Genomic DNA, 14,338 nt, shown 5'->3' with positions numbered 1-14,338 from the left:
GATTAGAAAACCTGATTGATTGTAACACAGTATGATTATCTTCTACGATCAGAAACACAGAGAAAGGAAGGACAGCAAGTGTAATCTTACAAACATGTCTGTTTACACTTTACACTAACATTCCATCTTCATTGTAATGGATCAGCACTGGTTCATGGTAGATACAAATAATGTGTAAGTCGATTGACAAAATACCGTACAGCAAAGTTTACAGTAAACAGGCTTGTGTATCATAATATTATCATCCTTTTAAGTTGTTCAGATAAGATGAGAGATTGATTTTCATGACATGAAATCTTTAGCTATGGTCCCATTTAGTTTTGAGTTGACTTTCTAAGGTGTTCAGAAATATTAAAAATGACAGAGATCTGCTCTCATACACCATATTGCTCTGTGAGATCTACTTTCAAAAACCATATTGCTCTGTGAGATCTGCTTCCTAACATCATATTACTCTGTGAGATCTGCTCCCTAACATCATATTCCTCTGTGATATCTGCTCCCTAACATCATATTACTCTGTGAGATCAGCTCCCTAACATCATATTACTCTGTGAGATCTGTTCTCAAAAACCATATTGCTCTATGAGATCAGCTCTCAAACATCATATTGCTCTGTGAGATCTGCTCCCTAACATCATATTGCTCTGTGAGATCTGTTCTCAAAAACCATATTGCTCTATGAGATCAGCTCTCAAACATCATATTGCTCTGTGAGATCTGCTCCCTAACATCATATTGCTCTGTGAGATCTGCCCCCTAACATTATATTGCTCTGTGAGATCTGCCCCCTAACATCATATTACTCTGTGAGATCAGCTCTCAAACATCATATTACTCTGTGAGATCTGCTCTCAAACATTATATTGCTCTGTGAGATCTGCTCCCTAACATCATATTACTCTGTGAGATCAGCTCTCAAACATCATATTGCTCTGTGAGATCTGCTCTCATACACCATATTGCTCTGTGAGATCTACTTTCAAAAACCATATTGCTCTGTGAGATCTGCTTCCTAACATCATATTACTCTGTGAGATCTGCTCCCTAACATCATATTCCTCTGTGATATCTGCTCCCTAACATCATATTACTCTGTGAGATCAGCTCCCTAACATCATATTACTCTGTGAGATCTGTTCTCAAAAACCATATTGCTCTATGAGATCAGCTCTCAAACATCATATTGCTCTGTGAGATCTGCTCCCTAACATCATATTGCTCTGTGAGATCTGTTCTCAAAAACCATATTGCTCTATGAGATCAGCTCTCAAACATCATATTGCTCTGTGAGATCTGCTCCCTAACATCATATTGCTCTGTGAGATCTGCCCCCTAACATTATATTGCTCTGTGAGATCTGCCCCCTAACATCATATTACTCTGTGAGATCAGCTCTCAAACATCATATTACTCTGTGAGATCTGCTCTCAAACATTATATTGCTCTGTGAGATCTGCTCCCTAACATCATATTACTCTGTGAGATCAGCTCTCAAACATCATATTGCTCTGTGAGATCTGCTCTCAAACATTATATTGCTCTGTGAGATCTGCTCCCTAACATCATATTACTCTGTGAGATCAGCTCTCAAACATTATATTGCTCTGTGAGATCTGCCCCCTAACATTATATTACTCTTTGAGATCTGTTCTCAAACATCATATTGCTCTGTGAGATCAGCTCTCAAACATCATATTGCTCTGTGAGATCAGCTCTCAAACATTATATTGCTCTGTGAGATCTGCTTCCTAACATCATATTACTCTGTGAGATCTGCCCCCTAACATTATATTGCTCTGTGAGATATGCCCCCTAACATCATATTGCTCTGAGATCTGCCCCATAACATCATATTACTCTGTGAGATCTGCTCTCAAACATTATATTGCTCTGTGAGATCTGCTCCCTAACATCATATTACTCTGTGAGATCAGCTCTCAAACATCATATTACTCTGTGAGATCTGCTCACAAACATCAAATTACTCTGTGAGATCTGCTCCCTAACATCAAATTACTCTGTGAGATCTGCTCTCAAACATCATATTACTCTGTGAGATCTGCTCTCAAACATCATATTACTCTGTGAGATCTGCTCTCAAACATCATATTTCTGTGTGAGATCTGCCCCCTAACATTATATTGCTGTGTGAGATCTGCCCCCTAACATTATATTGCTGTGTGAGATCTGCTCCCTAACATTATATTGCTGTGTGAGATCTGCTCCCTAACATTATATTGCTGTGTCGTTTTTACATCTCCTAAAACTTTTTTTGTCTAATGTAGATCGTAATGAATTTAAACTCAGATATGTCTTTAATTACCATAGCTCCATTCTGCAGATAGAAAAGCCATTTTGATGGTGGTCAGTAACTAGCTTCATGGTTACATTTTAGACATCATAATGAGCATGCTATCCTTCCGGATAGTTGATATTGTGGCAGTTCCATGCAAGTGTGCTTAACAGATTGACAAACACTGGCTCAGTGTCATATTTATATAAGAAGTAAGTGTGTATTATATTGGAGATGAGTGATCTCGTGATCAGAGATTGCGAGAAGCAATGAGATTCATCAGTTTCAACCCAATCGTGTAATCATAACCGACATCTCATGACATGTCCAATATTTATTCAAAGAATTGTCCAGGGTGTCACATACCATAATGCTATTTAGACGTACATCATTCTATCAGCAGAACACAGCCCTTATAACCGAATGCAGGCCTGTGTGGACACAAACTCTCAAATCAAATTAGTAGACAGGTCAGTGTGTGATATAGCACAGTCTTGCTGTGTACTGTCCAATGCACAGGGAGCCTGTCTGATGTTCATTTCCCAATATGAATGAAATTGGCTACAGGTCAGACCCATCGGTCAGAGATGGTCTACTCTGCCCTTCTCTCTGCCTGCCATGTTCACCATCACACTAAATTACTGTTGCTGTTTTCTTCTGGAAACTCCTAGCTGCTATGTCATTTGATCATTCCAGATCTTCACTGATAAACACAAATTACAGATCACCATGTCTGAGGACTGCTTCACTAATCAATGATCACCATTATCTGAGGTGTCTGATTCACTAATCAATGATCACCATATCTGAGGACTGATTCACTAATCAATGATCACTATATCTGAGGTGTCTGATTCACTAATCAGTGATCACCATTATCTGAGGAGTCTGATTCACTAATCAATGATCACTATATCTGAGGTGTCTGATTCACTAATCAGTGATCACCATTATCTGAGGAGTCTGATTCACTAATCAATGATCACCATTATCTGAGGAGTCTGATTCACTAATCAGTGATCACCATATCTGAGGAGTCTGATTCACTAATCAATGATCACCATATCTGAGGTGTCTGGTTCACTAATCAGTGATCACCATTATCTGAGGTGTCTGATTCACTAATCAATGATCACCATATCTGAGGAGTCTGATTCACTAATCAGTGATCACCATATCTGAGGTGTCTGATTCACTAATCAGTGATCACCATTATCTGAGGAGTCTGATTCACTAATCAGTGATCACCATATCTGAGGAGTCTGATTCACTAATCAGTGATCACCATATCTGAGGAGTCTGATTCACTAATCAGTGATCACCATATCTGAGGAGTCTGATTCACTAATCAATGATCACCATATCTGAGGAGTCTGATTCACTGATCAGTGATCACCATATCTTACTTCCCACCTAGAATTTCTGCCTATCTTACTTCTCACCTAGAATTTCTGCCTATCTTACTTCCCACCTAGAATGTCTGCCTATCTTACTTCTCACCTAGAATTTCTGCCTATCTTACTTCTCACCTAGAATTTCTGCCTATCTTACTTCCCACCTAGAATTTCTGCCTATCTTACTTCCCACCTTGAATTTCTGCCTATTTTACTTCCCGCCTAGAATTTCTGCCTATCTTACTTCCCACTGATTAGGATTTGTATCTGGGTTTAAACTCTTGTCAAAATTCAAATGCTTTTATTAGCTCACCTGGACCGAAGGTCCGGTGAGCTTATGCCATGGTGCGGCGTCCGTCGTCTGTCGTCTGTCGTCCGTCGTCTGTCGTCCGTCGTCCATCGTCCGTCAACATTTGCTTCAAATCGCTACTAGTCAAAAAGTTCTTATTGGATTTTGACCAAATTTGGTCAGAAACATCCTTGGCAGAAGGGGATCAGATTTTGCATAAATGGTGACTCTGACCCCCAAGGGGCCTGATGGGTGGGGCCCAATAGGGGAAATTGAGGCAATTCCTTAAAATCGCTACTTGTCAAAAAGTTATGAATGGATTTGAACCCAATTTGGTCAGAAACATCCTTCAGGGAAGAGAAACAGATTTTGCATAAATGGTTACTCTGACCCCCAAAGGGCCAAAGGGGCGGGGCCTAATGGGGAAATAGAGGTAATTTCTTCAAATCACTACTAGTCATAAAGTTATGAATGGATTTAAACCCAATTTGGTCAGAAACATCCTTTGGGGAAAGGGAACAGATTTTGCATAAATGGTGACTCTGACCCCCGAGGGACCAAAGGGGCGGGGCCTAATGGGGGAAATAGAGGTAATTCCTTCAAATCGCTACTAGTCATAAAGTTATGAATGGATTTGAACCCAATTTGGTCAGAAACATTCTTGGGGGAAGGGGAACAGATTTTGCATAAATGGTTGCTCTGACCCCCAAGGGGCCAAAGGGGCGGGGCCTAATGGGGAAATAGAGGTAATTTCTTCAAATCACTACTAGTCATAAAGTTATGAATGGATTTGAACCCAATTTGGTCAGAAACATTCTTGGGGGAATGGGAACAGATTTTGCATAAATGGTGACTCTGACTCCTAAGGGGCCTGAGGGGCGTGGCCCAATAGGGGAAATTGAGGCAATTCCTTAAAATCGCTACTTGTCATAAAGTTATGAATGGATTTGAACCCAATTTGGTCAGAAACATCCTTCAGGGAAGGGGAACAGATTTTGCATAAATGGTGACTCTGACCCCCAAGGGGCCTGAAGGGCGGGGCCTAATGGGGAAATAGAGGTAATTCCTTCAAATCGCTACTAGTCATAAAGTTATGAATGGATTTGAACCCAAATTGGTCAGAAACATTCTTATGTGAAGGGAACAGATTTTGCATAAATGGTGACTCTGACCCCCGAGGAGCCAAAGGGGCGGTAATTCATTTAAATCGCTACTAGTCATAAAGTTATGAATGGATTTGAACCCAATTTGGTCAGAAACATTCTTTGGGGAAGAGGAACAGATTTTGCATAAATGGTGACTCTGACCCCCAAGGGGCCTGAGGGGTGGGGCCCAATAGGGGAAATTGAGGCAATTCCTTTAAATCGCTACTTGTCATAAAGTTATGAATGGATTTTAACACAATTTAGTAAGAAACATCCTTTGGGGAAGGGGAACAGATTTTGCATAAATGGTGAATCTGACCCCTAAAGGGCCAAAGGGGCGAGGCCTAATGGGGAAATAGAGGTAATTCCTTCAAATGGCTACTAGTCATAAAGTTATGAATGGATTTGAACCCAATTTGGTCAGAAACATTCTTTTGTGAAGGGGAACAGATTTTGCATAAATGATGACTCTTACTCCCAAAGGACCAAAGGGGCGGGGCCTAATGGGGAAACAAGGTAATGTCTTTAAATCGCTACTAGTCATAAAGTTATGAAAGGATTTGAACCCAATTTGGTCAAAAACATCATTGGGGGAAGAGGAACAGATTTTGCATAAATGATGACTCTGACCCCCAAGGGGCCAAAGGGGGCATGGCCCCACATGGGAAATAGAGGTAATTCCTTTAAATCGCTACTAGTCATAAAGTTATGAATGGATTTGAACCCAATTTGGTAAGAAACATTCTTGGGGGAAGGGGAACAGATTTTGCATAAATGGTGACTCTGACCCCCGAGGGGCAAAAGGGGTGGGGCCCCATATGGGAAATAGAGGTAATTCCTTTAAATCACTACTAGTCATAAAGTTATAAATGCATGTTGTAAACTCAGAGAGTCTGGACTTCATTATGTCTTTAAAGCAGTTTGGATCCCACCGCTATAGCCATATATAGCATTGTTTGAGGTTAACAAACAAAAGGAATTGAACATGAACATTATTTTGACATTTGGTCAAATCCAACCAGGTGAGCGATACAGGCCCCATGGGCCTCTTGTTAATCAATGAACGTTGATTTAAATATGAATTATATGTTAATTGTAAGATGAGGGAGATGTTTCATTAATGATTGAGGACAGACCTGGACTCTGGAACATGTTCATAGACTATTTAAAGTAACTGATGTCTCATTGAGTGAAATGATAGACAATGAGCTCTAGCTTTCTCTGTTTCTGTAGTTAAACCTTAATAAAAACACAATTTGACAATGGACACTAAAATGGTTTATTAGTGTTGGCAGTTGGTGGTTATTTCAGAGTAAATGATTGGTTATGATCGGCTCGGTATTCTGATTTATTGCTTAATAATCAGGTTATTCACATTGTGTTGGGTTTGACAATGTGACTCTATGGTGTTGTGTTTGATACACTCTTAGTTAGAAATCCAGTACATTGTATATACCTGTGTGGTAAGCACATCACCAGTAGTCTAGGTGGATGTTAAAACACAAATCAATAGAAAATATAACTTCAGCTGATTTATCAAAGTTGGATTCCTAAATAGATCAGAACAACTGATTCATCAAATATGGAGTTCTTGATAAATCAGAACAGCTGAAATCAGTAGTAGAATACTGACGAATGTTTTTAGTATCTCAGACGGGTTGACAATCTTGAATCAATTTATTAGTTCTATCTCTATAAAGGTCCTGCGATCTCTTGTTAGCAATGTAACCTAAAACACAAGCTAGCTCAGTGAAGAATCTATCCGGCAATGGTCAAGAGGTTCTTTGTTTGATTCCTGTCTGGCTCCTTTAGTATACTTATTGATGTTTACTTAACGAGGATAAAACATTCAATACATACATACACTATGCATTTCTTACTTACATACAATTTTCAGTACTTACATACACTGTTCAATACCTACAGATACTGTACTACTAGTTATTTACATGTTGTACCTACACACATCATTTAGATATGAAGGATATTGTGACATATTTGAATTTTGATAAAACCTTAGTTCAGTTGTCTCTCTTTGATATTTTCTCTCAATAAAAAGTGTTTCAGTTTGTTTGGAGTGTTTTCTACCTTTAGTTTGAATCCTCCTTGATTGTCTCCCTTGTGTTTGACTCATAAACATTGGCAGTTTGCTCACCTTGATTGTCTCCCTTGTGTTTGACTCATAAACATTGGCAGTTTGCTCACCTTGATTGTCTCCCTTTTGTGTTTGACTCGTACATACATGCCAGTTTACTTGCCTTAGTTGTCTCCTTTGAGTTTGAATAGCTATCTGATATATTACATGTATAATTATATCCCTTATAGATTTGATTCCCTGAGAGAGATGTATGAGACGTTGCCAGAGAGACCATTGTCACCACTTACATCTGAGAATTCTATGGATGGTCAGCGGAAAACTCGCAGGTTAGCATTTTTAGGTCACCTGAGACGAAGTCTCAGTTGACCTATTGCAATCGCCTTTTGTCCGGCGTCGTGCGTCGTCCGTCGTGCGTCGTAAACAATTTACATTTTCAACTTCTTCTTAAAAACTGCTGAACCAAATTCAATGAAATTTTACAGGAAGCTTCCATGGCTGAGGGTGAACCAAAATTGTGAATTATATGGTCCCCACCCCCCAGGGGCCTGAGGGGCGGGGCCAAAAATGGTCAAATTGACAAAAATTTCAAAAATCTTCTTCTCTACTCTCAGATATGGTAGAATCAAATACTCTACATAGATGGAAGGGTCTTAAGGTGCTTTACCAAAATTGTGAATTTCATGACCCTGGGGTCTCACGTTTGCCCCTGGGGAGGGGGTAAACTTTACTATAGTTTATATAGGGAAATCACATTTTTGACTATTATTTGTTGGATTTGTATTGGAATTCATTCTAACTTGTATCAAATTATCAGCATGAGATGACAGTTTGATGGTATGTACATGTTGGCCCTAGTAGACCCCCAGGGGCTGGTGGGCGGGGCCAAAAAGGGTCAAATTGACTAAAATTTCAAAAATCTTCTTCTCTACTCTCAGATATGGTAGAATCAAATACTCTACATAGATGGAAGGATCTTAAGGTGCTTTACCAAAATTGTGAATTTCATGACCCTGGGGTCTCACGTTTGCCCCAAGGGAGGGGGTAAACTTTACTATAGTTTACATAGGGAAATCACATTTTTGACTATTATTTGTTGGATTTGTATTGGAATTCATTCTAACTTGGTTCAAATTATCAGCATGAGATGACAGTTTGATGGTATTTACATGTTGGCCCTAGTTGACCCCCAGGGGCTGGTGGGCGGGGCCAAAAAGGGTCAAATTGACAAAAATTCCAAAAATCTTCTTCTCTACTCTCAGATATGGTAGAATCAAATACTCTACATAGATGGAAGGGTCTTAAGGTGCTTTGCCAAAATTGTGAATTTCATGACCCTGGGGTCTCACGTTTGCCCCTGGGGAGGGGGTAAACTTTACTATAGTTTATATAGAGAAATCACATTTTTGACTATTATTTGTTGGATTTGTATTGGAATTCATTCTAACTTGTATCAAATTATCAGCATGGGAAGACACTTTGATGGTATGTACATGTTGGCCCTAGTTGACCCCCAGGGGCTGGTGGGCGGGGCCAAAAAGGGTCAAATTTACAAAAATTTCAAAAATCTTTTTCTCTACTCTCAGATATGGTAGAATCAAATAATCTACATAGATGGAAGGATCTTAGGGTGCTTTACCAAAATTGTGAATTTCATGACCCTGGGGTCTCATGTTTGCCCCTGGGGAGGGGGTAAACTTTACTATAGTTTATATAGGGAAATCACATTTTTGACTATTATTTGTTGAATTTTTATTGGAATTCATTCTAACTTGGTTCAAATTATCAGCATGAGATGACAGTTTGATGGTATGTACATGTTGGCCCTAGTTGACCCCCAGGGGCTGGTGGGCGGGGCCAAAAAGGGTAAAATTTACAAAAATTTCAAAAATCTTCTTCTCTACTCTCAGATATGTTAGAATCAAATACTCTTCATAGATGGAAGGATCTTAAGGTGCTTTACCAAAATTGTGAATTTCATGACCCTGGGGTCTCATGTTTGCCCCTGGGGAGGGGGTAAACTTTACTATAGTTTACATAGGGAAATCACATTTTTGACTATTATTTGTTGAATTTTTATTGGAATTCATTCTAACTTCGTTAACATTATCAGCTTGGGATGACAGTTTAATGGTATGTACATGTTGGCCCTGACTGACCCCCAGGGGCTGATGGGAGGGCCCAAAAAGGGTCAAATTAACAGAAATTTTAAAAATCTTCTTCTTACAGCCCATTTAAGGTAGAATTAAATACTCTTCACAGATCGAACGGTCTTAAGGTGCTTTACCATAATTGTGAATTTCCTAGCCCTGGGGTCTCGCGTTTGCCCCATGGGAGGGGATAAACTTTACTATAGTTATAGGGAAATCACATTTTTGACTATCATTTGTTTTATTTGTTTTTAAATTCATTCTTTCATTCAAATTTACTGATCTCACCTAGAATTTCTGCCTATCTTACTTCCCACCTAGAATTTCTGCCTATCTTACTTCCCACCTAGAATTTCTGCCTATCTTACTTCCCACCTAGAATTTCTGCCTATCTTACTTCCCACCTAGAATTTCTGCCTATCTTACTTCCCACCTAGAATGTCTGCTTATCTTACTTCCCACCTAGAATGTCTGCCTATCTTACTTCCCACCTTGAATTTCTGCCTATCTTACTTCCCACCTTGAATTTCTGCCTATCTTACTTCCCACCTAGACTTTCTGCCTATCTTACTTCCCACCTTGAATTTCTGCCTATCTTATTTCCCACCTTGAATTTCTGCCTATCTTACTTCCCACCTAGAATTTCTGCCTATCTTACTTCCCACCTAGAATTTCTGCCTATCTTACTTCCCACCTAGGATTTCTGCCTATCTTACTTCTCACCTAGAATTTCTGCCTATCTTACTTCCCACCTAGAATTTCTGCCTATCTTACTTCCCACCTAGAATTTCTGCCTATCTTACTTCCCACTGATTAGGTTTGCATCTGGGTTTAAACTCTTGTCAAAATTCAAATGCTTTTATTAATCAATGAACGTTGATTTATATGAATTATATGTTAATTGTAAGATGAGGGAGATGTTTCATTAATGATTGAGGACAGAGCTGGACTCTGGAACATGTTCATAGACTATTTAAAGTAACTGATGTCTCATTGAGTGAAATGATAGACAATGAGCTCTAGCTTTCTCTGTTTCTGTAGTTAAACCTTAATAAAAACACAATTTGACAATGGACACTAAAATGGTTTATTAGTGTTGGCAGTTGGTGGTTATTTCAGAGTAAATGATTGGTTATGATCGGCTCGGTATTCTGATTTATTGCTTAATAATCAGGTTATTCACATTGTGTTGGGTTTGACAATGTGACTCTATGGTGTTGTGTTTGATACACTCTTAGTTAGAAATCCAGTATATTGTATATACCTGTGTGGTAAGCACATCACCAGTAGTCTAGGTGGATGTTAAAACACAAATCAATAGAAAATATAACTTCAGCTGATTTATCAAAGTTGGATTCCTAAATAGATCAGAACAACTGATTCATCAAATGTGGAGTTCTTGATAAATCAGAACAGCTGAAATCAGTAGTAGAATACTGACGAATGTTTTTAGTATCTCAGACGGGTTGACAATCTCTTGAATCAATTTATTAGTTCTATCTCTATAAAGGTCTCTTGCGATCTCTTGTTAGCAATGTAACCTAAAACACAAGCTAGCTCAGTGAAGAATCTATCCGGCAATGGTCAAGAGGTTCTTTGTTTGATTCCTGTCTGGCTCCTTTAGTATAGTTATTGATGTTTACTTAACGAGGATAAAACATTCAATACATACATACACCATGCATTTCTTACTTACATACAATTTTCAGTACTTACATACACTGTTCAATACCTACAGATACTGTACTACTGGTTATTTACATGTTGTATCTACATGTACACATCATTTAGATATGAAGGATATTGTGACATATTTGAATTTTGATAAAACCTTAGTTCAGTTGTCTCCCTTTGATATTTTCTCTCAATAAAAAGTGTTTCAGTTTGTTTGGAGTGTTTTCTACCTTTAGTTTGAATCCTCCTTGATTGTCTCTCTTGTGTTTGACTCATAAACATTGGCAGTTTGCTCACCTTGATTGTCTCCCTTGTGTTTGATCATAAACATTGGCACTTTGCTCACCTTGATTGTCTCCCTTGTGTTTGATCATAAACATTGGCACTTTGCTCACCTTGATTGTCTCCCTTGTGTTTGATCATAAACATTGGCAGTTTGCTCACCTTGATTGTCTCCCTTGTGTTTGACTCATACATACTGCCAGTTTACTAGACTTGGTTGTCTCCCTTTTGTGTTTGACTCATACATACTGCCAGTTTGCTCACCTTGGTTGTCTCCCTTGTGTTTGACTCATACATACTTCCAGTTAACTTGCCTTAGTTGTCTCCTTTGAGTTTGAATAGCTATCTGATATATTACATGTATAATTATATCCCTTATAGGTTTGATTCTCTGAGAGAGATGTATGAGACGTTGCCAGAGAGACCATTGTCACCACTTACATCTGAGAATTCTATGGATGGTCAGCGGAAAACTCGCAGGTTAGCATTTTTGTACATTGATTTCTGTGTTTGGATAAAAACAAATCTTGTTTAGAATATCCCTTTTAACTTTTTCTTCCCTCAATGTCTTAAAAGATCATTTCTTCTTTGTGTTTAATTTTTTGGTAAATTTATTGATTTTTTTAATTACAGTCGAGCAAGAATCCAAGATGCCAGGAAATTTGCGGCTGAGAATTTTTAAAGATTTTGGTTTGCATTATTGAATGTTTTTCTTTGATGAACTAGGTAAAATTTAACAAAAGAAATAGACCACAACATACTATATTTTTGAGCATGCATTCAATAAAAATTGTTTTATTAAAGTCACAGAAATATAATGCCTTATATAACATACATTCCTAATCTATTATAATCACATGAGTTTTTGAAGAGTGGATTGTGTGTGTACACACATTGCCAAAGTGAAAACACTCACAGTCTTGTTGCACCCAAAATGTTTATGTTAATTTGGACCATAAACTTCCTCATTCCTTTATAATTGACATGTCAATGATATGTAATGTATGTTTCAATAAGGGAGTCTGACAAAAACAGATCCCACCAATAGTGTAAAGGTCATAACTGTGTGAGCAGTCTAAGGAAGGAGCTGATGGAACGTGGAAGGACAGGCTTATGAGAAGTTACAGTACAGATCTGGTATGAAAGTTTAGGGCATAGCTGATGAGAAGTACAAGGCGGATGAGAAGTGGGTGAATAGTTCCAATGAAAAGTATGAGGGTAGGTCTGGTGAGAAGTGCTAGGATAGGTCTTATAAGAAGTTTGAGGACAGGTCTATTGAGAAGTGTGAGGACAGGTCTTATAAGAAGTGTGAGGATAGGTCTGTGAAGTGTAAGGACAAGTCTGATGAGAAGTGTGAGGACAGATCTGATGAAAACTACAGGGCTGATGAGAAGCAGAAGGATAGGTCTAATGAATTTATGGGGTAGGTCTGGTGAGAAGTGTTAGGATATGTCTGATGAGAAGTGTAAGGGTAGGTCTTAGAAGAAGCATGAAGACAAGTCTAATTAGCAGAAAGGAAATGGATCTGGTGAAAATTGAAAGGTTGGGTCTCATGAGAAGTGAGGAAATATGTCTGATTAGAAGTGTGAGGACATGTCTGATTAGAAGTGTGAGGACATGTCTGATGAGAGTGAGAGAATAGGTCTGATGAGAAGTGAGGTAACAGGTTTGATGAGAAGTGGGAGGAAAGGCTTGGCGATAAGTGTTAGGACAGATCTGATGAAAAGTAAGGTGATAGGTCTGGTGAAAAGTAATAAGGTTAGGTCAGGTGAGAAGTGTAAGGACAGGTCTAATAAGAAGTGACAGGACAAGTCTGATGGAAGTGTGAGGAAAGTCCGAGGAGAAGTGAGAGGACAGGTCTGATGGAAGTGTGCAGATAGTCTGATGAGAATTGTACGGACATCTTTACGCTAGGCATTTGTATATCTATTTTTTATCTGGACTTATATGCTTATGCCATTATATATGTTGATATGCTAGTTACAGCATCAAAATTTAGACTATCTGGAAAAGATTTCCAAAAATATTTTTTGGAAAAATTCCACCGTAATGTCGACAAAATTGTGTTTTAGTAAGACCTGATCTTAATGTGGTATTTCATTTATAACCCAGTATATGACTGAAAAAGACAATTTACGAATGTTATTTAAATAAAAATTGTGTCCAAATGAAGAGTGTTGTATTTATTGCCTCTGCAGACGTGTAGCATGTATTTTGTTTTAGTTCTCATTTAGTCCTGTTCTTCCTACTACCTGTTATCAATGTTGGCTTGGATATACCTATACCTACATAACACTGATAGTTGTCAGAGCTCTAGCGACTTCATTCATTCAGTGACTTTCAGGGTTGTTGAGTCAAGGTCAAGGTCACCGTTGCTATTCTTAGAAAATCCTCCTTCATCATGTTGACCATATTGTCACGTTGTGATGTACGCATTTAGAGTTTTAAAAATAGTGCTCTGTACAGTGTAGTGATTAAAAACATCTTTAAATTGTGTGTTGAATGAGAGCTTTGAAGATGTCAAGGCTCTCAGCGGCAGCAATGTTACTACTGCCAGTGGACAAGGTATTCAGTCTCTGATGGTTCTTTTTGGGTAGAATGACTCTTGTTTGCGTGGATGGTATCTGGAATGATATACCAAGCATGTGGCGTGTTTTCCTATCTAGTGGTATCAAGTTGGAGGGATCAATATATATATATATATGTGTGTGTTGGTAATCTTGCATAGGATGGGGAGTCTTGATCTCCTTCTTTTTTCAATTGATGTCCAGTTCTGTCGTTGAAGTAGAGAGCTAACTGATGATGTGTTATGGTAACGGTGTTCTACGTTTTACCATTTCCAGTCTGTATTTGTTATTTTGTTGATGTGGGTCCCATGATGTACATGCATATTCAAGTGGTGGTCAAACTAGGATTTTATAGGTACTTTCTTTGATGGATAGGTTACTGATGTTAAACTGTCTTTTAAGGAATCCAATGGTGTTGTTGTCACGTTTGCAGATGATACTAACAT

At 38.5% G+C, this 14,338-nt stretch overlaps 1 protein-coding gene across 1 annotated transcript in view; it reads left to right on the top strand.

Moving 5' to 3' along the window:
* The window catches only part of LOC117329802 (protein phosphatase 1 regulatory subunit 7-like), a 33,930-nt gene extending 20,437 nt beyond the window's left edge, over nt 1-13,493 (top strand). The window contains exons 14-15 of the mRNA XM_033887957.1: nt 11,707-11,805; nt 11,959-13,493. Coding sequence (XP_033743848.1) covers nt 11,707-11,805; nt 11,959-12,007 — 148 coding nt within the window. The 3' untranslated portion in view covers nt 12,008-13,493. The remainder of the gene's footprint in view (nt 1-11,706; nt 11,806-11,958) is intronic.
* Nucleotides 13,494-14,338: the final 845 nt, after the last annotated feature.

The sequence above is a fragment of the Pecten maximus genome, chromosome 1 (assembly GCF_902652985.1).
Source record: "Pecten maximus chromosome 1, xPecMax1.1, whole genome shotgun sequence".
In the NCBI taxonomy this organism is placed as follows: Eukaryota; Metazoa; Mollusca; class Bivalvia; order Pectinida; family Pectinidae; genus Pecten; species Pecten maximus.
This window is presented reverse-complemented; position numbering and strand designations above follow the sequence as displayed.